The sequence below is a fragment of the Puma concolor genome, chromosome A2 (genome assembly GCF_028749965.1).
Source record: "Puma concolor isolate L17-30 chromosome A2, mPumCon1.1.hap2, whole genome shotgun sequence".
Lineage (NCBI taxonomy): Eukaryota > Metazoa > Chordata > Mammalia > Carnivora > Felidae > Puma > Puma concolor.
In genome coordinates, this window is record NC_141668.1 from 166485997 (window position 1) to 166506193 (window position 20197).

General features: G+C 41.7%; 1 protein-coding gene across 9 annotated transcripts in view; it reads left to right on the forward strand.

Annotated features, from left to right (window-relative positions):
- The window catches only part of HNRNPM (heterogeneous nuclear ribonucleoprotein M), a 40546-nt gene that overhangs the window by 1909 nt on the left and 18440 nt on the right, over nt 1-20197 (forward strand). For 2 of the 9 annotated variants that reach the window (XM_086699267.1, XM_025916509.2), the window contains exons 2-8: nt 7889-8058; nt 15192-15244; nt 16157-16164; nt 16250-16343; nt 17447-17638; nt 18855-19008; nt 19829-19878. In XM_086699267.1, coding sequence (XP_086555393.1) covers nt 7889-8058; nt 15192-15244; nt 16157-16164; nt 16250-16343; nt 17447-17638; nt 18855-19008; nt 19829-19878 — 721 coding nt within the window. Of the gene's footprint in view, nt 1-7888; nt 8059-15191; nt 15245-15321; nt 16165-16249; nt 16344-17446; nt 17639-18854; nt 19009-19828; nt 19879-20197 lie in introns of those variants that run through there. The other 7 variants (XM_025916513.2, XM_086699262.1, XM_086699261.1 and 4 more) reach the window with 7 other exon arrangements.

The window sequence follows — 20197 nt, forward strand, 5'->3', positions numbered from 1 at the left end:
AAAATACCCCTTGTTGGAAAGAATCCAGAGTTTAGGACTGCTTAATAGAGGATATATTAATTAGCAACATTTAGATCGGTTTGGTGTGGCTGGGGGAAAACTTTTTTTTTTTTTTTTTTTTTTTTTTTTTTGGTGTGAGGAAGCTTAGGAAACCGAGCTCTTTGGAATAAAGTCTTTGCCCAGAAGAGGAGGCAATTTACATTTCTGTAGTAGGGTAATTACGTTGTGAGAAGTAAAAGGAATTATCCGGCTGGGAGCTTGGAGGGGCCACCCTCCCTCCAACCTAACCTGCCCCCAGGGAGCTGTTGGAGGTGGATGAGAGAAGATGAATGGGGAGGGGCTGGGAGGAGAGTGTCTAAAGACTAGGGATTTTAGGTGTTTGCTTTGTTATTTGTAAGGAACTGAAGCTGCTTTAGCATTTTATGCTAAAATACTGGGAGCCAGCTGGTGGGCAATGAATTCCAGGCTAAGGAATCCAGATTTTTATCTTGAAAGCCTTTTTAGGGATGGGAATTGAGTGAAGCGGTTCTTCTGACCTGTCTGTAGCGGGAGTGGAGTGTGCTGGACAGCAAAAAAGCAATGAGCAAGCAAGCTTGATTGAGGACCCCGGATAGGAAAGCTTGTTTTCCAGTTCCTTTTCTCCTGTGTGTGGGAGGACTTGTTTTATTTTGATGAGAAATTTTCATCTAAAGGCAATCAAGATTCAGAGTTAGAGTATATTTAGTATGTTTTGTTGGGGAAAAAGCATTCATTTTAGAGGACTACATGTGGGTTTAGGTGTCCCGCCCCCAGTTAAGTAAAGGTTGCACCATATATTTAAAATCAGTGACTTAACCTATTCTTTTTCTAGATTAATCTTGTGGCTGAATCAGAAAATTGAGAGATGGACTGGTCATTTCAAAAATAAGAAACTGTATTTAGTATAGCTTCCCAGGGAGGTAACGTTAACTCTGTTGTAGAACCGAGAAAAAAAAAAAAAATATATATATATATTTTTTAAACAATTGAGAAAACTCATTAAGGAAATTGACCCAGAGACCAGGGTGGCCATCTTGATTCCAAGGGCCTTGTTGCTTCCACAGTGCTACCCCGGTAACCTCTCTAAACATAGTCAGTGGAAGTGTTTTATTTAAACCAAATTCTCTGCTTTGCAATGATTTGAGTGTTTGCTGTACTTTAAAAAGTGTATACTTGATAAAAAGGATTTTTGAGGCACATTACATTGTGAGCTCAACTTTAGAATGGGGGCCCCAGATGATTTGAATGCATGCTGCCAGCTCCTTGCTTTTACTTTTTTCTTTGATTTTATTCATGGCTAGGCAAAGAGATCCTCTGCAAAGATTAGGTTGTTTTTTTTGGGGTTCTCAGATGGGCTCTTCCATTACCATGTTTTACAGTCTGAGTTGAAAGCTGAATTGCTCCTCCCGTAGACTGTAGCGGCTGTGCCTAGGTGGCCTCAGCCACCGCCCTGGTGGACTTTTAATCACTGTGTAACAGCAGAAGGCTAGGACTGAATCCATCCCCGTCAAAATTGTTACAGAAATCTGTCAGTGCCACTGTTACTGTGTGCTGAGTCTCCTTCAGACCTGTAAGTGTGGCTAGTAAGGAACTGAAGCCTAGCAAGGAGATGGTGACGTTGGGGTTCAGACCTGGATATGTGATGCTTAGTTACCTGTCCTGCTCCTTTGCATATTGTGCTTAACATTTACCAAGCTGCTCTTTGTTCGATTGTTTGTTGATTCTCACAGCATCCCCTTGAGCTACCTTGGGTACAGGTTTTGCTGGTTTTGCGGCTAAAAAACCAGCCAGATAGAGAGCTGGAGTCATGAGTAGTGCTGTGAACAGTAAATACATTAGAGGAGCTGAGGACCTAATGTGAGCAGGGATTGGAGGAGGAGGGAATCTTTCCCTCAGGAGATATGATCAGGTTTTCAGGGTGTTGGGGTTGCCATTCAAACTACACTCTTTGTTGAAAAACTAAAAGCAATGAGAGCATTGAATGCCGTGGAGGAGGCATAAGAGAAAGAGAGTAGGGATTCAGCAAATGTAGCACTTTTTTGTGGAGCAGGCACTGTCTTTTTAGTTGTGGTCTTTAGGTACAGTATAATTCTAGCACGGTGGGGCAGTGACATGAAGAATGATTAGCTCAAAGAATGCAGTGAAACAATTCCATAAGCCATAGGAAACATACTTCATCTTAATGACTTGGAAGGTATTTAACAGGTATCTTACGCTTGGTTTTTGTTGTATCATGAAATAGATTGACGGAATGTTAGAAAAAAATTTCATGTTGCATCTGTTTAGAACTTAGGGTGAGTGATCGGGTGCCAGAGTAGACCATGTTCATTGGGAGTTGAGAGCCGGTTAGCAAGCAGAATGTTGGTAAGACGTTTAGCTGGTCTAGGTATATCTCTTATTGTGGCTTCAGTCTCTCTGAAAGATTACTTTAAAGTCTACTTTATGTTGGGGCACCTGGGTGGCTCAGTGGGTTTAGTGTCCGACTTCAGCTCAGGTCATGATCTTGTGGTTCGTGGGTTCGAGCCCCGCGTCGGGCTCTGTGCTGACAGCTCGGAGCCTGGAGTCTGTTTCAGATTCTGTGTCTCCCTCTCTCTGCTCCTCCCCTGCTTGCACTCTGTCTCTCTCTCTCTCTCTCTCTCTCTCTCTTTCTCTCAAAAGTAAATAAACATTAAAAAAATCAAAATCTACTTTGTGTTGGAGTTACAAATCAAGTTATTAGAGTTAGTTTGAAATTCCACAAGCAGAAGTAGAAACTTTATAAAAAATCTGTATTGCTGAGGTGTGTGGGTGGCTCAGTTAAGCGTCTGACTCTTGTCTGACTCTTGATTTCGGCTCAGGTCATGATCTCACAGCTTGTGGGATCAAGCCTCGAAATGGGCTCTGTGCGGAGCCTGCTTGGGATTCTCTTTCCCTCTCTCACTGCCCTTCCCGTTTGTGCACATGTGCTCTCTCTCAAAATAAATAAAAATAAACATCAGAAACTGTATTGGTGTTATTGGCACAATAAGCACACGTATTGGAAACGTGCAGCTTGGTGTCAGTATTATGAATCCCTCACTGAATCGGTGTAATAAATATGTCTGTGACGCCCACAAGTTTTTTCTCTCCTCTGTAATCTTTGGAGTTCTCTCCCCCTACCCCCAAGCATAGATCTGCTTTCCTTCAGTATGCATCAGTGGTTCTCAACACAGTTGACTTTTTTCCTCTCCGGGGTACATTTAGAAGTGTCTTGGAGACATTTTTGTTTTTCACCTGTAAGACTGAGGGATGGGGTTGCTACTGGAACCTCTTGGGTAGAGGTCAGGGATGCATGCGGCAGTCCGTAGTGCTGAGGCTGAGAAACCGTGGTGTGGATTAGCTTGCCAGATTAGATTTTCTCAAATACAAACTTTTATATGATGGGATCCTATGTATACTCCTTGTTTTGGTCTGGTTTGTTCGAGTAGGATTGTGTTGAGATTCCCTTTTGTTGGGTATAGTTTTTTACTTTTCGTTGCTGAGTAGCATTTCAGCTTATGGTTCTACTACAATTTGGTTTTTCATTTACCTGTTTAGTAGACAGATTTCCAGTTTTAGGGTATTACAAATGTTGCTGTGAATATTTAGGTACAAGTTTTTGTATGAATATATGCTTTATTTTCTCTTGGATAAGTAGCTGTGAATGATTGGGTCATATGGTAGGTGTGTGTTTAATATTTTTAAGGTCTGTAATCTAAATTTGGGGTATCTGGGAGTAAGCAGTTTATCAATTTCAAAATATAATCCACTTATAAAAATTTACTTTTTTTTCTTTAAATTTTTTTTAATGTTTATTTTTTGACAGAGAGATAGTGTGAGTTGGGTAAGGGCAAAGAGAGAGGGAGACAGCGACTCTGAAGCAGGCTCCAGGTTCTGAGCTGTCCTGATGCTGGGCTCAAACTCCTCAACTGCGAGATCATGACCTGGGACGAAGTTGGCCGCTTGACGGACTGAGCCACCCAGGTGCCCCTAAAAACTTACTTCTAAAAGGTTTTCGGAATTAAATGTTATAAATATCTTAGGGCTGTAGAAGAATAGTCCCCCAATTTTATCCTGAAGATAAGTGAGAAAATCAAATTGGGCATTCAGGATACCACTTTTTTATTTTTTTTATTTATTTTATTTATTTATTTTTTTTTTACCACTTTTTTTTTTTAAGTTTATTTATTTTGAGAGCACAGTCGAGGGAGGAACAGGGAGAGAGAGAATCCCACTTAGGCTCTGCACTGTCAGCACAGAGTGTGATGCAGGCTTGAACTCATGAACCACGAGATCGTGACCTGAACCGAAATCAAGAGTTGGGATGCTGAACCGAGTGAACCACCCAGGCACCCCGAGGATACCACTCTTAAAACCCTCACATTCTCAATAGTTGAATGTGTATTTTGAGTGGGATTTCTTTGAGGGTGGTCTGCAATTCTATCAAGAGGGGTTGGTCGTGTAGATATTACTTAAGACAAAAGAAAAGTTTACAAAGGGGCACGCACCTGGCTGTTTCAGTCCGTAGAACATGTGACTTTTGATCTCGGGGTTGTGAGTGCAAGCCTCATGTTAGAGGTAGAGATTATGAAAAGCATTTTTTTTTTTTTAATTTTTTTTTTTTTTCAACATTTATTTATTTTTGGGACAGAGAGACAGAGCATGAACGGGGGAGGGGCAGAGAGAGAGGGAGACACACAGAATCAGAAACAGGCTCCAGGCTCTGAGCCATCAGCCCAGAGCCTGACGCGGGGCTCGAACTCACGGACCGCGAGATCGTGACCTGGCTGAAGTCGGACGCTTAACCGACTGCGCCACCCAGGGGCCCCTAAAAGCATTTTTTAAAAAGAAGAATTGGTAGTGATCTTTGGGTTTACGAAAAGGTCAGTTTTTTGGGAAGCTGGAAGTGATGATCGTTCTGACCCCTTTTACTTAGGATGAAACTTCTCCGTGGAAACGATGAGCCAGAGAAGGATTGGGGTACAGAGTGCTGTGCTCACATCTTGGGCATAATCCATATGAGCTGCTTGCTTGATGGTGAGCCGTGTGATAGGGATTAACCCCAAACCAAATACCCAGCTTCTGTGGTTAGATTGGGTAGCTAGTTTATTCTCAGCCATAATGATCTGCAGAATGTAGGCTAGACACTTTGTTACCTGCTTTGGTTGTAATTAGTTGTTTATACATTTTGTAACTAGTAGATGAACTGAGCAGGTCTGTGAAAACACAGATGCAACTATTACTGTGTCATGGACTTTGTGTCAGGATGATGTTTTTTAACATAAATCAGAGTATTTAGGTTTTAAAAGAAACTAGATATTGAAATACTTTTTTATGCACAGACCCTCCCTGTAGGTCCGTGAAGGTAGGTTGATCTACATTTTATTGATTTTTACTAACACTTTCTTCCTATCTGCCAGGAACGAGAGACACTTTGGCAAATGCGCTCTTCGGCAGACTTTGGTATGGGACTTTCTTATGGCATAGACAGGTGGTCTCTGGTGGCTGAGGGATTCCTTTGAGATCTGCTTGTGGTGTGCAGTCAGCCTGAGAAGGCTCTTGTGTGAACCTGGGTAGACCGTAGAATTCTAGGAATTTAGAGACTAGAGTGGCCACACCCCTCCGCATCTGCCAGCCTCTGTGAAGGAAGTCTATTTATTGCATGTTGGTGTAGTTAAAATCATGGAGGAAGCTGCTTTCCTTACTTTTGCCTAGGAGGTTACTTTCACTGGGTTACCACTTGGCACCCTTGTGTTTGGATATGAGGGACCAGCAGAAGAAACTCTGGGGTTTATAAAAAAGTTGCTAAGTTGATAACATTAAAATTTTCCAAGTGGGGTGGCTGGGTGGCTCAGTTGGTACGGCATGTGACTCTTGATCTCAGGGTCATGAGTTAAAGCCTCATGGGGGGCATATAGATTACTTAAAAATTTTTTTGGGGGGTGCCTGGGTGGCTCGGTCGGTTAATCGTCCCACTTCGACTCAGGTCATGATCTCATGGTCCGTGAGTTCGAGCCCCGCATCAGGCTCTGTGCCAACAGCTCAGAGCCTGGAGCCTGCTTCTGATTCTGTGTCTCCCTCTCTCTCTGACCCTACCCCGTTTATGCGCTGCTTCTCTCTGTCTCAAAAATAAACAAACATTTAAAAAAATAATAAAAAAAAAAATCCCCCCCCCCCCAAGTAAATACTTCTCTAAGCTATCATCTGGTATTTGAACACTACTTTTCCCATGCAAGGAAGATGTATCCTAGAGTAAAGGTCAGCCCTTTAATTAAACGAAGGTGGGTTTGTAAATCAGTAATAGACAATCTTGGCTTTTTGTTTTTTCCGTTTTAGTCATGGATCACAAAGTCTGCTAAAATCTGTGGTTTGGGAGTTTTCTGCATTTTCACTGGGGGAAAGCATAGGGCTTGGTAAGCAGAAAGTGCAGGACCCAGTGTAGGAAGCGAGAGAACTTCCTGTGTCTGTTGGGTCCCCATTTGTTCCTGGTCACCTCTTACCGGTGTCTGCCTGTAGTCACAGGGGGCTGAACAAGAGTGGGCAAGCAGCTCACGGAGTAGCTTCACTTGGCCTGTGTGTGGGCCCTGCCCTGGCCGCACACACTGGCCTGTTTCTCTGTGCTGTCGCCTAAGTTTCCAGCCTAATGTCTGATTCTGTGCTTTGGAGGTTTGCTTGTGAAACCTTCTAAGCTGAATTTGTATCTGTAGAGCTTAGAAACGAAGTGTTATGGCATGGAGACTCCTGACACAGAAAGGTAAAGAGTATTATAGGAAAAGCCACGCCAGAAGAACATTCACCCTTTGCTGAAGGTGGGATCGTTGGCTGCATATTGTCTTTTACCTACCGCGGTTGCTCAGACTTTGGTTTTCCTAGGGTTGTATAGAGAATGACTTCTCTACTGTTAAAAAAAAAAACTGTGGTAAAATGTACGTAAAATATGCCGTTTTAACCGTGTGAAGTGTATAGTTCAGGGGGATTAAATACAGTGTTGAGCATATATACCACTGTCCATTTTCAGAACTTTCTTTCTCATCCATTAAACAATAACCCCTTTCCCAACTCCCTCCAGCTTCTGGAAACCTCTATTCTGTCTTATCTGTCTGACTTATTTTGCGTAGTATAATGTTTTCAGACTTCATCTGTGTTGCAGCATGTATCAGCATTCCGTGCCTTTTTATGGCTGAAGAATCTCTTTATGGCTGTACCACATTTCTTTATTCCATTCATCTGTTGGTGGACCCTTGGGTTGTTTCCACCTCTTGGCTATTACGAATAATGCTATTTGGTGTACAAGTATTTCCTCCTTCCTGTCACTTCTTTTGGGTCTGTACCCAGGAGTAGAATTGTTGGGTCATATGGTAATTATGTGTTTTAACTTTTTGAGTGACTGCCAAGCTTTTCTGTAGTGGCTGTACCATTTTATATTCCAGCTTAAAAAACATTTTCCCCCCCTCAAAATAAAAAGGTAGTTTTATTTGTGAAGTTAAAGTTGATTGGGCCTATGTGCACCAGCTCATTTCTGTTCCATGAAGTCTTGCAAATCTTCCCTTCTTTTTTCCTGTTTCTGGCATGAAATGAAAACACCTTGGGCAGGGAGTTGGCTCCTGGCTCCTATCTCTATTATATCCCCTAGGAATGTGTGAAGGCAGAGGAGAGCACAGTTTATTGGGAATGGCTTCTTGATATGTGGGTTTTAAGGAGTGTGCTACTTTACCTTTCTGCTCTAGGAGCACTGAAGTTTGAATGTCTCAGAACAAAGTCAAGATTAGTCTTGTGATGGATGTAACTATGTGGAATTCTAAATCTGGCAAATCGAATACTGTCTTTCATGTTGTGCTAACATATGGACCCTTTTTTTTCCCTTCGAATTCAGTGAAGGAGAGCGACCTACTCAGAATGAGAAGAGGAAGGAGAAAAACATAAAAAGAGGAGGCAATCGCTTTGAGCCATATGCCAATCCAACTAAAAGATACAGAGCCTTCATTACAAACATACCTTTTGATGTGAAATGGCAGTCACTTAAAGACCTGGTTAAAGAAAAAGGTAATGGTACTGGTGGTCGAGTAGGGTAAGAAGGTTGATGTGTCATCTTTTCTGTGGCTAATTCCTTGGTTATTTTTTGTCAGTGGAAGTTGATCTGGGTAGAGCATTGTGTTCTGTCCAGGCTTGAGAGTTAAGCCGCTTTACCCACCCTACTTTTTTGTGTGGTCAGGCACCTGTGTGTCAAACAGGGTGGTTTGTATGGTCCTTTGGCCTACAAATGATTTTACTGGCTTAATATGGTTAATAGGACTTTGATTAAGCTTGAGGGGAACCTCTTTGTGTTAAGGAAATTTTTTGATTTCTTCATATTAGGTGGGAGAGGTTTTTCCTTTAAAAATTTTTTTTTAGCTTTTTAATTCTGGAGGGAAGGTAGTTTGTTTAAATTTTGTGGATGTCTTCCTGGGATCAAAATTTGGTAGTTGGAACTTGCGCTGCTCAGCTTCTAAATTCTAAAACATGAGCTTGTATTTAAACTTGGGCTTTTTCCACCCTGGGAAGAAACACGGGTTAGATTGGCAATTGGAGAGCTCAAAATAAGGCATCTGCCGGGCAATGCCGTTCTTGCCGGCAAACATCAGTAGCGGCCTGGTGTCCCGGGCCAGGGCAGGGGGAGCAGCCGAAGCTCTGCTGCCACCAGGAGGTCCTAGGAGGCCGGTTGTCCCTGTGGTCCTCTGCCTCACCCCCTGTGCACACCATACGGATCCTCTTCCTTTTCACATTCTTGTTCTGCTTTTGTCTTCTTTCTTTCCTGATTCTTGGCCCTGCTGGTGGCACTCAGGGCTGAAGAGATTGCTCAGCCCTGGTTTAGACAAAACTATTGATAGAGAACAATTTGTCTGATGCCTTGAGGTCTCCCCCAAGGGAAACTAGAATCAAATTACCCTTAAATGGAGTCTTTTTGAAGGACTGAAAGTTACTGGTTTTCTGGAGCATTCATAACGAAAAGAGATGCAAGTTTGAATTGTCCCATGATTAACATTTCAGTGGCAGAGATGCCACTTGGATAGGCCATTCTGGTATGTGTACTGGTGCTCCCAGCATCGGGTTTTGAAATTATGACTGGCCCGCTGCCGTCATTGTCCCATCCATGACGCGCCAGAAGCACTAGGCACCGTGACCTTCTCTGTACAGTCATGTAGGCTGCTCCCGTGTAGTAGTTCTGCAGAGAACACGGATGGAAAAATGTTTCGGTGTGAGATTTGTTTTCCTGCCTCGATCAGCCAAATCATTCCTGCCAATGCTCCTAGGGCAAGAGTGAAGTTTCTTCTTTTTGTCTGAAGGGCGTGTCCTGTGGCATCCCAGATGCAGTGTTCTTGGTTTTTGGGACTGCTGCTTCAATACAAGCTTAGAATTTCTGTACAGTACAGTTGGGTCTCATTCGAATTAGTTTTTGGAATAACTCCCAAATTTGTGTTTTTGTGATTTGGTTGAACCGCTGAATTGCTACTTCCATTGATAATAAGGTATAGTAGTTCCAAGAACCAGGAATGTGGCTTTGAAAACGCAATTGTTAGAATTTTGTAAGAGATTGCAGGCCAAATTATTTTTTATTTTTAGGAGTGTGTGAACCAGTTTTGGGACATGATGGATAAAGTAGGTGACATTTTTACTGCTTTACCATTCAGTAATTCAGTTTTGGAAGCCTTAAAGCTGGTAGCAGCAGCAGCCATGACGTTTCTGGATGTAGAAGCAGTTCACCTCAATTTCCTATTTTGCACTGTATTAAGCGTGGGGCCAGCCTGGTGGTTTATTCGGATACTTCCAAACTGGTTCTCATATTCCCCTGGCATACTGCTATGAATGCCCTGGCTCAGCCCTTTCAGTGTATTTTTTTGGTGGTGTAACTTAGAATTACAGGTGTGCAGTAAATCAGTTATTTTAAACAAATCTTAAAATGTTCTTGTTTAGAGCTCCCCTGTATAGGTTAAATTAATTATTTTTCTGTTTCAGTTATTTGCAGTATTGTATTGTGGGTAAAGGGAATTCATAAGAGAAAGGTAATTTTTTATGGTAATGCTTCTGTTCAGCATGGGAAGTCTGAAGTTTACTGTTCACGTACATAGGCCTCCTTAAAAATGTTCTTATTTTTATTATAAGATTTAAAATTACAGTTTTATTCGTTTCTTGGTATGCTGAAAACATGTGTAGGTGGTTATTTGAAATCTGTAGGATTGAAACCTGTTGCAAGTAAGTTTTTATTTTTTGAAGGCCTGTTGCCGCAGCTAGGGACAGTTAGCACCCTAAAAGCGTCAGTCTCCAGGTAATCTCCAGAGTGGACCAGCTGCAGAGACCTGGCTTGTTATAACCCAGACGCTTTTTATTGGTCTGCCTTTTAAGAGTTTTGCTGTTTCAGGAAACCAGTGGAATAAGCTTCATTAGTTGTCTTCAACTGAAAGGTCTGGGAAATGTCCTGTCACTGCAACACTGTCTAATTGCCGCCTCTCAGAACTAAACTAGATGCTTTAAAGTGGCATGACCAGAGCTTTTCTAAGGCTAATCATGCCTGAGATTGCCTCTTGTACCCCTCCGTGATTCCTGATCTTTACCCCCTTACATGGCCACCGGGCATATGTTGTCCGTCTTAAGTTTTAGCATTTGGCAACATTCTAGGACATCCTGTGAATGACACGTGTATTCTGTGATTGGTCACTTTGCCTTTTTCCCCTGGATGGGGTCAAAAGCTTGTTTGGTGCCCAGCTGTTTGGTGACACTATCATGAAATCAGCATCACTGAGTTTAAAGAGAAAATGCATGGAAAGCTTGTTTTGTCCTGAGTTGGGCTGCCTTTTTGCTCACTACCCACCCATCCCCGTCCCCATCCCCATCCCCGTCCCCGTCCCCGTCCCCGTCCCCGTCCCCGTCCCCGTCCCCATCCCCATCCCCATCCCCATCCCCATCCCCCTATATTGGTCAGGGATGTGGCTTCAACAGTTTTCACAGCCCGTAGAATTGAACGCTGAACTTTCCTCTTCCTGTTCTAAGTGTCCTGATGGAACAAAGGAAAGGTTTCTATTGTCCTTTCTCTTGACCATGTTTATTTTTAACAGAGATATTACATGGAACAAATAAATGGCTGCTGTGAACACCAAAGAGTTGCTGGATTGAAACCAAATTGAGAGTCAGGGTAATAGGAAATTTGAATTGGCGATTGTCACACCAGGTCCCAGTCACCCAGTTTTTACCCCTTGACAGATTGGAATCACATTGCAGGTGTCTGACCTTAAGGACTGGGTGAAAAACGGTGCTCTTGGGAATTTACACTTGGTGTTGTGCTACGTTACTGGGAAGTCCTGTGTGGATGAATAAAGCTCCTTATTGGTTATTGGGCTGCTTGTTCTTGTTCTCCTGGCCTGACCAGGTAGTTGGCACATCGAGGTGGGGCGGTTGTAACCAGACAGGCCTGAGTTGGACCTGCCCTGAGTAAACAGCACAGTTGGAGGAATAAAGGAAAGTCCATGATGGAGTTTACTCTCAATCAATCCCAAGTTTATCAGCAGTCAGGTTGACCTGTGTAAGCAAGGATTTCTTTAAGCACTTAATCCTGTCCTCATTTAATGCATCACTCTGAGTAAATTTCAGATTCCAGCTGACAGAAAACTGAGGCCCAGAGGGCAAGTGTAGTCCAGAAGAAAGTCTCCCTTGGCCCTTGAAGACAACCTATGTTGTGGATTTATGGAGCCGAACTTTATTTTCAATTTAAGTAAAAATCCATATCCAGTCCTTTTGTTCCTTTGTGTTTTCCTGTTTTGGAAATTCAGCCTGCATTTTTTAAAGAATTATGCTAAAGCATCTCTATCTGGGGGTACTTGAGTTGAACCTGGACAGTGTAGCCTGCCTTAGCTTACTTGGTAGGTTTTGGTTTAGTTAGAGAAGTAGTGGTCTTCAGCTTTTGCTATGAAAGTAGCAAGAACGGGCTCCATAAGTATCCAGTTTGTCCATTAAATTAAGTAGACGTTGTGTAGAATAATTATTTTGCCACGTTTCATGTTGTCTATGTATTAAAGATACAAGCTTTCCAGTTAAAATACTCATTTGTTCCGTGCACCCCTCTATGAGAGCAGCCAGCTGAGAGTTGAATGTGTTTGAGGGGAATGCATTTGATAACATACCCTACTTTTCAGCCTTCCCCCTCCAACCCCATCTTTTATAGGCCTTTTCACATGTGAATTCTCTTCAGTGAAGTTTTGGCCTCCATACATCATCTTTTTTTGGGGGGGGGGTGGTCAGTTTCAGAGTAAATGAGAACACAGAAACAAATACTCCTGGTGATAAAAACATGTGCGGGAGTGTTAAATCGCAGTAGCTCCTAGGGACTTCCTGACTTCATTTTGGGTTGCGTGTTCACTCTCCTTATCCTCATGATGTGTTTTATTCTTGAGGCAATGTTTTTAATAATCCGTGTAAATGTTGGTTAAAGGTGACTTGGAGCATTTTAAACTAAAGGTAGGTGATAACGTTTGTCAGATTTTTCGAAGTCTTAGTTTTTTCATATAGATGTTTTGATGTTTAAAGCTCAGAAGGATTTCCTAGCACCTCCTCTTGAGATTCCATGGATTCCATCCATGTTCAGGAAGGGAGAGGAACAACTGTATTTTTCATCAGTACCTGCGAGTTCCATTTCAGAGAGACTTGCTACTTACTGCCAATTTGTTACCTCTGCCTCTCAGTCCTAGCTCCTCTGCTGTGGTGGATTTGCTTTCTGAAACGTAGTTTCATTGGCTGCGAGCAGACTATGCATGGTTGGCAAATTTTACCTTCAGAGTTTTGTTGCTAGTTGTTCTGACTGAACAGGTTTTTGTTTTAATCCTGTAGAACTGAAAAGAGAGGTGGTCTTCGTTACATCTTCCTCTAGGGAAGTACGAACTAGCACGTATTGCATATCTTGTATACTGATTTGCTTACATCTCTGAATTAAGGCAGTCTCTCAGGGGAGAGATTGGGAATTGACGAGGGACACGGTTATTATTAACGGTCCTCAGGAACAGCACTACTCGTGCTAGAGCCACAATGACTTCCTAATCTATGGCTAAACGGATAGGGTGGAGGGTTTTTTTAATGTAATTTTTTGTTTTTACTGAACAACTATACCATTTGGGGGGAAAAAGTAAGAAAGGACATTTTAAACAAAGTTTTGGTGCTAAGGATTGAAGTTGGATGTGTGCCATCACTAGAATGTGAAGTGGGCAAAGCCCTAATTTCTGAACCTGGCTTTTTGGAAAAAAGTTTGGTTTGGACTTGGTTTCTAGGATGCAATGACAGTTTTGATAAAGTGTCTTTATGGACACGGACTAGAAACTTATCAAACGCAACAGTATTTGAATTCTGACAACATAGTTGTCTTGAGTTAGAGATTGTGATTATTTATTTTTAAGGTCACTAGGTGGTAGTCCCCGCTTGTAGAAAATAAATTTGAGGTCTCTTCACTGTCTTGACACTATTTGGCATTTTTATCAAAGTGGAGATAAAGGCTGTTGGTCCTCAAATGGCTGCTGCTGTTGAAATGAATGGCTGTTTAAAAACATGGCCTCAGGAATATGGCCACAATTTTTTTGGAATTGCTTTCCTTTGTAAGGGTGAAATAAAGCCAATTTGTATGACTGTCCCTTGGCTGATCCTTTTCAGTTTGCCCCACAGGAGTACATACTCCAAAAGTTAAATTACACCAGCCCCTATTTCCACTCTTCGTTCTTTGCACTGATTCTCCTTCCTGTTTTGTGCACAGTGCTGGTCTGGTTCTGTAATGTACCAAAAAAAGACAAGGGGAGGCGACTTTGAACACTTGGCCTTCTTGTTGTCAACTGCCATGCAAGTATATTGCTAATAAATACTCCCTTCAAATTGTTAATTTTTAGAAGTAATTTTATCCTACTTTACATTCACATCATTCCTTGATGTATTTTAAATTCCTTATAATTTTAATTTCCTTTGGACAAATGAATTAGAATAGGCAGGACTTGTCAAGGCCATTAAGAGGCTTACGTTTACCCTTGTACTGTTAAACCAAACTTGAACACTGAATTGGAGAAGGCTTTACTATCATAAAGATAATCCTTTTTCAAAAAGGATATTCCTGAGTACAAAACCGCTTGCTTGACTTTGGAGAGCCTGCTGAGAGATGTTTTCTCCAAGTTAACACTTCAAATTTCTGTTGTTTTTGTGCCATCTTCAAGTTCAGCAGCCATTTTGGTGGTTGTCGTCTTGATGGGTTCTAACATCTGGTCATGGTGGTCATGAATTGGCAATCCAAACCTTGAGGAAAATCTGTGGAACCTTTTGAAATGCTTCATTTTTAACCCCTTCCCCACCTTTGTGTAGATTAGAATCCTGTGTCTTAACTGTCAGTTGCAAACTGAGCTCTGAATTCGCATTTATCTTTGTCTTTCAATGGGAAGGTTGAAAAAAGCAGGAGGAATAAAAGCCTGCCTTAACTCACCGAAGAGAATCCAGATGCTGCTCTGGTTTTGCGATCGGATACTCGAACATCCTCCTTCTGACCATTATGGAGCCTAGTGCTGTGCGCAGGACCAGCTACAGATCTTGTGGGGCCCCGTGCAAAATGAAAACGCGAGGTGCCTGGTTAAAAAACTAAGAATTTTGTGATAATAGCAGCATTAAACTATGCACGTGGCCCTCTTGAATGCAGGGCTTTGTGCACTCCTGTAGCCGCCCCTTTGGGCATGTGTGCGTGCACATCCTTGGATTTAGCAGTTGAGCTCAGTTCAGTGGCATTGCGGCCTGTGTGCTGTTTACCTGCTTTCACCAGTAAGAGTGTACGTGCAAAACTGTTTTCCTCCTTTCCCCAAAAAAGTGAATCACGCAGACTTCTTTCCTATAGATTTGGATTGCCTCTAGTCATGAATGAGTATTTCAGACAGGGAAATTGATATGGAAATCTGTGGAAATAGCTTGTTTGTGGTGGGAGGAAAATCAAGGACATAATTGTTAACGAGTCTCACCTACTTTTACTGCACACCTGTAATGCCTAGTTTGGTGGTTTAGAGAATATGGAGTGTTTCTGGGCTTTCTTATAAGGCAGAGGCTCCATACAAGGTTGCTGATGATTGTTCTAAATTCCCATTGTTTTCTTGGCTTTTCTCCCTTGGTTTATGTGTCGTCTGGAAACTGATTTGTAGTTGGTGAGGTAACATACGTGGAGCTCTTAATGGACGCTGAAGGAAAGTCAAGGGTAAGTGTCTGAGAGAATTTCTTCTGTGGATTTACTACTTGAAAAATGTAACTGTATGGTGGCGTGGAATCGAATGAAATCAGGAAGGCAGTGAGTGCTCATGTTACAGTAGCTATGTTTGATTTTTGCCAAACATTTGAGTGGGGTGGGAGGGGATTTGCAAACGGGAGTCCCGCTTTTCCAAATGGCTGGCCAAAGAGCTTTTTGGTATTCTGTTTGGATGCCCAATTTGGATAACTGGGGACCAATAGCAGCATTGTCTCTTTGTTAACAGAGGAATTGGCTGTGTGTGAATTATGCATGGAATTTTAGCGGTGGTATATTAATGTAAAACGTGTGTTCTTGTCTAGAAAATGTTACTCTTGGTCGTTTGCTGAATTTGAAAGTTGTGTGAACCAAAGATTCCGAAAAGTTGCCTTTGTGCCAGTAAATTGTAAAACAATTATTAAAACCTGAATGTTTAAAATTGGCCTAGTTTAAAGAGAAAATTAAATTATTTTGTCGCGCAATAGAATGGCTTAGAATAATCAAAAGGATGAGCTTTAATTTACGGAAGGGATGGATTTAGGAGGAGTATGATAAGGAATTGATTTGAGTACAGAGAGAAGCAGATCTAAAGTTTGTGTGATTTCTTGGAGAACCTGAATTTAGGTCTGCTTATTACAACTTCAGCAGCTATAGTGCAATGCTGGTAATGTGCAGGCAGAGGAGGTAACAAGGAGCCCAGCTGTTAATAAGGAAGGCTAGGCGAGTCATTCCTGTGAGCTTCCCCTTAGAAGGGTTGATATAAAAACTAACCTTGTTATATAAATCGTATTTTTAATTTATATAACTGTCACTGGTATTTACTATGTTTTTCTTTTTTTCTCCTCTTTCCTTGCTCTTCTGACTGGTCTGTGGCTTCCTCCAAAGGGATGTGCGTAAGTATTGTCTAGTTACTTATTGGCAATTGAGCCTTCTCAGTCGTAGGACCGGTTTCACTCATCTCCTTTTGGCTCTTCATAGCGTTGTTGAATTCAAGATGGAAGAAAGCATGAAAAAAGCTGCGGAAGTTCTAAACAAGCATAGTCTGAGTGGAAGACCACTGAAAGTCAAAGAAGTAAGCTCTTGAAACAATGTGGATATCATTTATAATTGTCGAGTTGTCCCCGTTTGGAGTTAGGAAAAGACAAAAATAATCCTTGACTACATTTTACGGAGCAGACCAGCCTGTCGTTTTTAATGAAGAGGGCCAGTCACAGGCTTCAGCAGTCAACTCCTGTAGGAACTTGGAATAATGATGGAGCACGTCCTGAGCAACTGCTGTCTTCCCGATGTCTGTGATTTGTCTTAGACCAGCCTACCTTGTTTTATTGATCAGGGGCACTTGGACTGAGCCCCTGGTTGGTGTACGTGTCTGTGGGTGTGTATGTGTGTGTGTGTTAAGGGATTCTACACCTAAAGTTTTACCCAGCCTGAACCCTATTTCTTAGCCCACCTTTTTTCTTTTTTAAAGCGAGTTTATCATTACTCAGATCCACTTTGGTATTTAATCCAAACCAGATACCTTCTCTCCCTTGAGAAAGCGGGAAGTTTTTATGATTAAATCCCTCCCTTATTTTTACCTTTCCTTCTTAGAGGAAGATTAATCTATTCAGAGCTCAGAGAGTAGAGCACAGGAGGGGCTAAGGTTTCTTTGGGCTGAAGAGACACATGAAAGGGCAAAGAGTTCAAGACTAGTGTCAATGCCGGAGTTTCATACACCTGTCCAGACCTCACACGAGTCAGACGCCTGCATAACATGAAGGATGGAGTACCTCGGTGATCTAGAACTGCGTTTTCAAACTTTTGGAACAATCACTGATGGGGTTAACAGAAATTAACAGAACCCCGTTGAAAATTAGTGAGATTCAACTATACCAAGCCTGTGAAGATCTTATTTCAGTCTGGAAGTGTTCTGTGTTCTATCAACTAATCTTGTCATCTGCCACTCAGTTCAATTGATAGCTAAATTTGACACCTTTCCTTTTGGCCTCGTTCCTTTGGCTGGAATTCTTCTAACCCGATGGTTGAGTTCGTTTGAATTTCTTGTTATAGATTTCAAGAAATACTTTTCCAAACAACCTCTCAATCTCTGGAGTTTTGGGAATATCCCTTTTTGTGAGATCATGGTCTTAGTTGTCACTGGGTCAGTTAAATGTAACACTTTTGTGCTTGTTTTAGGATCCTGATGGTGAACATGCCAGGAGAGCAATGCAAAAGGTGATGGCTACGACTGGTGGGATGGGTATGGGACCAGGTGGCCCAGGAATGATTAATATCCCACCCAGTATCCTAAATAATCCTAACATCCCAAATGAGATTATCCATGCATTACAGGCTGGAAGACTTGGAAGCACAGTATTTGTAGCAAATGTAAGTAAACGGAAACATTGTCTAAGGTGGAAAAGTCAGAACTTTATGATAGTTTTGTTAATGTGTTATAAAAGTAGTTCTGATATTTGAGAAGAACAATTGAAAAGAGGGTTATGCTATCTTCTTCTTCTGTTTAAAAAACAAACAACTTTGAAGTTGGGCTTTGTCCCACAGTGACCCTGTAGTGATCAGTCACAGGCTTGACCATGGTCCCACTGGGGTCATGTTCACTGGCTTTTGCTGGTTATAAAAGTGGCAGCTGAGTCTGCATTCCCTGCGGGTGCGGGCCAAAAAAGTATATGAACCAAGCTGACATTCCATCCCTCCTCTTGTGTTTGGGATGAAAGATAATGCCTTTGCCATTGGCAAAGGGAAATATTTTTAAAGAAAAATGCATTGGGAAGGATGATGGTAAACTTTAGCTGGGGAACAAAAAAGTTTTGTTTTTTTGTGTTTTTTTTTTTGGGTTCAGAGTAAGCATTAATTTGAAAGGCATGAGGTGACTTAACCTGTTCTTCCGGAGAAAAGAGACAGTGACTAGCAGTTAAGGCCAGGCTTCATAATCGTATCTGAAAAATTCTACTGTGGTGGGATAAGTCCTTGTGACATTATATTTATTTATTTATTTATTGCATTTAATTAATTATTTATTTTTGAGAGAGTGAGTGAGTGTGTGTGTGTGTGTGTGAGCGAGCACGAGCAGGGGAGAGGGGCAGAAGGATAGAGAATCTCAAACAGGCTCCATGCTCAGCAAAGGGGCTTGATCCCATGACCGTGGGGATCATGACCTGAGCCGATATCAAGAGTCGACCCTCAACTGATGGAGCCACCCAGGCGCTCCTGTGACATTATTTAAAATAAAATAATAAAATAAAAAAAATTTTTTTTAAATTGTTTTTATTTTCGAAGGAGAGAGGGAGACAGAGCATGAGCGGGGGAGGAGTGGAGAGAGAGGGAGACACAGAATTTGAAGCAGGCTCCAGGCTCTAAGCTGTCAGCACAGAGCCCGATGTGGGGTTCGAACTCACAAACTGTGAGATCATGACCTGAGCTGAAGTTGGACGCTTAACTGACTGAGCCACCCAGGCACCCCTGTGACGTTATTTTTAAATGTTTGTTTCCAACCAGAGCATATTGTGTTCAATATGTTATGTGTTCAAAATGTTTTTTCTTGAGATGTCTACATTGAGATTTTTCTCTCCTTTCTCTTGATTAGCTGGATTATAAAGTTGGCTGGAAGAAGCTGAAGGAAGTTTTTAGTATGGCTGGTGTGGTGGTCCGAGCAGACATTCTTGAGGATAAAGATGGAAAAAGTCGTGGAATAGGCACTGTTACTTTTGAACAGTCCATTGAAGCTGTGCAAGCTATATGTATCCTTTTATCAGAATTCAACTCTTGGTGAACAGTTTGGCCTTAAACATTGCATGAATAACACAGGTTTTTGGGGAGGAAGTGGTAACTGTGTGTGTATTTCCCAAATGACCATAGGGATTGCATTGCTGTGGAATGTAAAAGTTGTCTGTGATGGAATTGATTCAGTACTGCATAAATAGAAAATAGGCACATGCCCGTGAGTGGTCTTTTCCAGTGTTCTCTTTTTAGAGTCTGGTTTGAAGGGAGAAGTCTAAAGAATACGCCACTGGAGAGAAATTCGGTTGTTATTTCACGTATAAGTCCTTGGCTGTATCTCTCCAATGGATTGACATCATTCTAGAAATACTTCTCTCTCTGATCCTAAGCTGGTTACCCTGGAGTTTTATCTTTGTAGTCACAGTGGAAAATGCCACACATGAACACAGTCATTAAACTTGGACAAGACTTTTACTGTGTATCTTACCCAGAAAACGTGGTACTTGAAAAAATATATGGTACTTGGCCCATTGGACTCATACAAAAAACTGATGCCAGGACCTAAGAGGATGGTTTAGTGAGAAGTGTGGGGTTATGTGAGTGGAGCTCTACACCTAAGGAGTAAGCTGACACTTACTTCCCTGTCCCTTGAGCTTTATTTATTACTGCTTTTATGGTTAATGTAGAAACAAAGATTTTAAAAGTTTAATGAAGAACCAGAATTGCTCATAAATTCACTACTTAGAGGGGCTGGTAGCAGTTGGAGCATTTTTCTCTTCTGTATTTCTCTCCTGTGCATGTTTTTAGAATTGCGAGAAATAGCCTTAATTGGAATATCAGCTATGTTTAATGGTCAACTGCTATTTGATAGACCAATGCACGTGAAAATGGTAAGTTAATAGGATCTCTTTCTCCATGATATATTCAAATAAGTCTAGCAATAACATGGGAATATTAAGAGTGTACATAGCTATTATACTATATTTATGGATCAGTCTGAGTTAAAAAAGTTGCAGTATGTTGAGCAAATTTACGGCAGAAACACAGCTCTTCAGATATATTTCCCTTTTGCACAGTTGCCTGTTAACTGACATGGTCAGGAGATCAGTTGAGTATCCTGCTCAAGCAAGTGATCAAGTTCAAAGATCGGTTATGTACATGGGGTTCTACTCTTCAGGGTATCTCATTATAATGTTTAGCATTTTATCT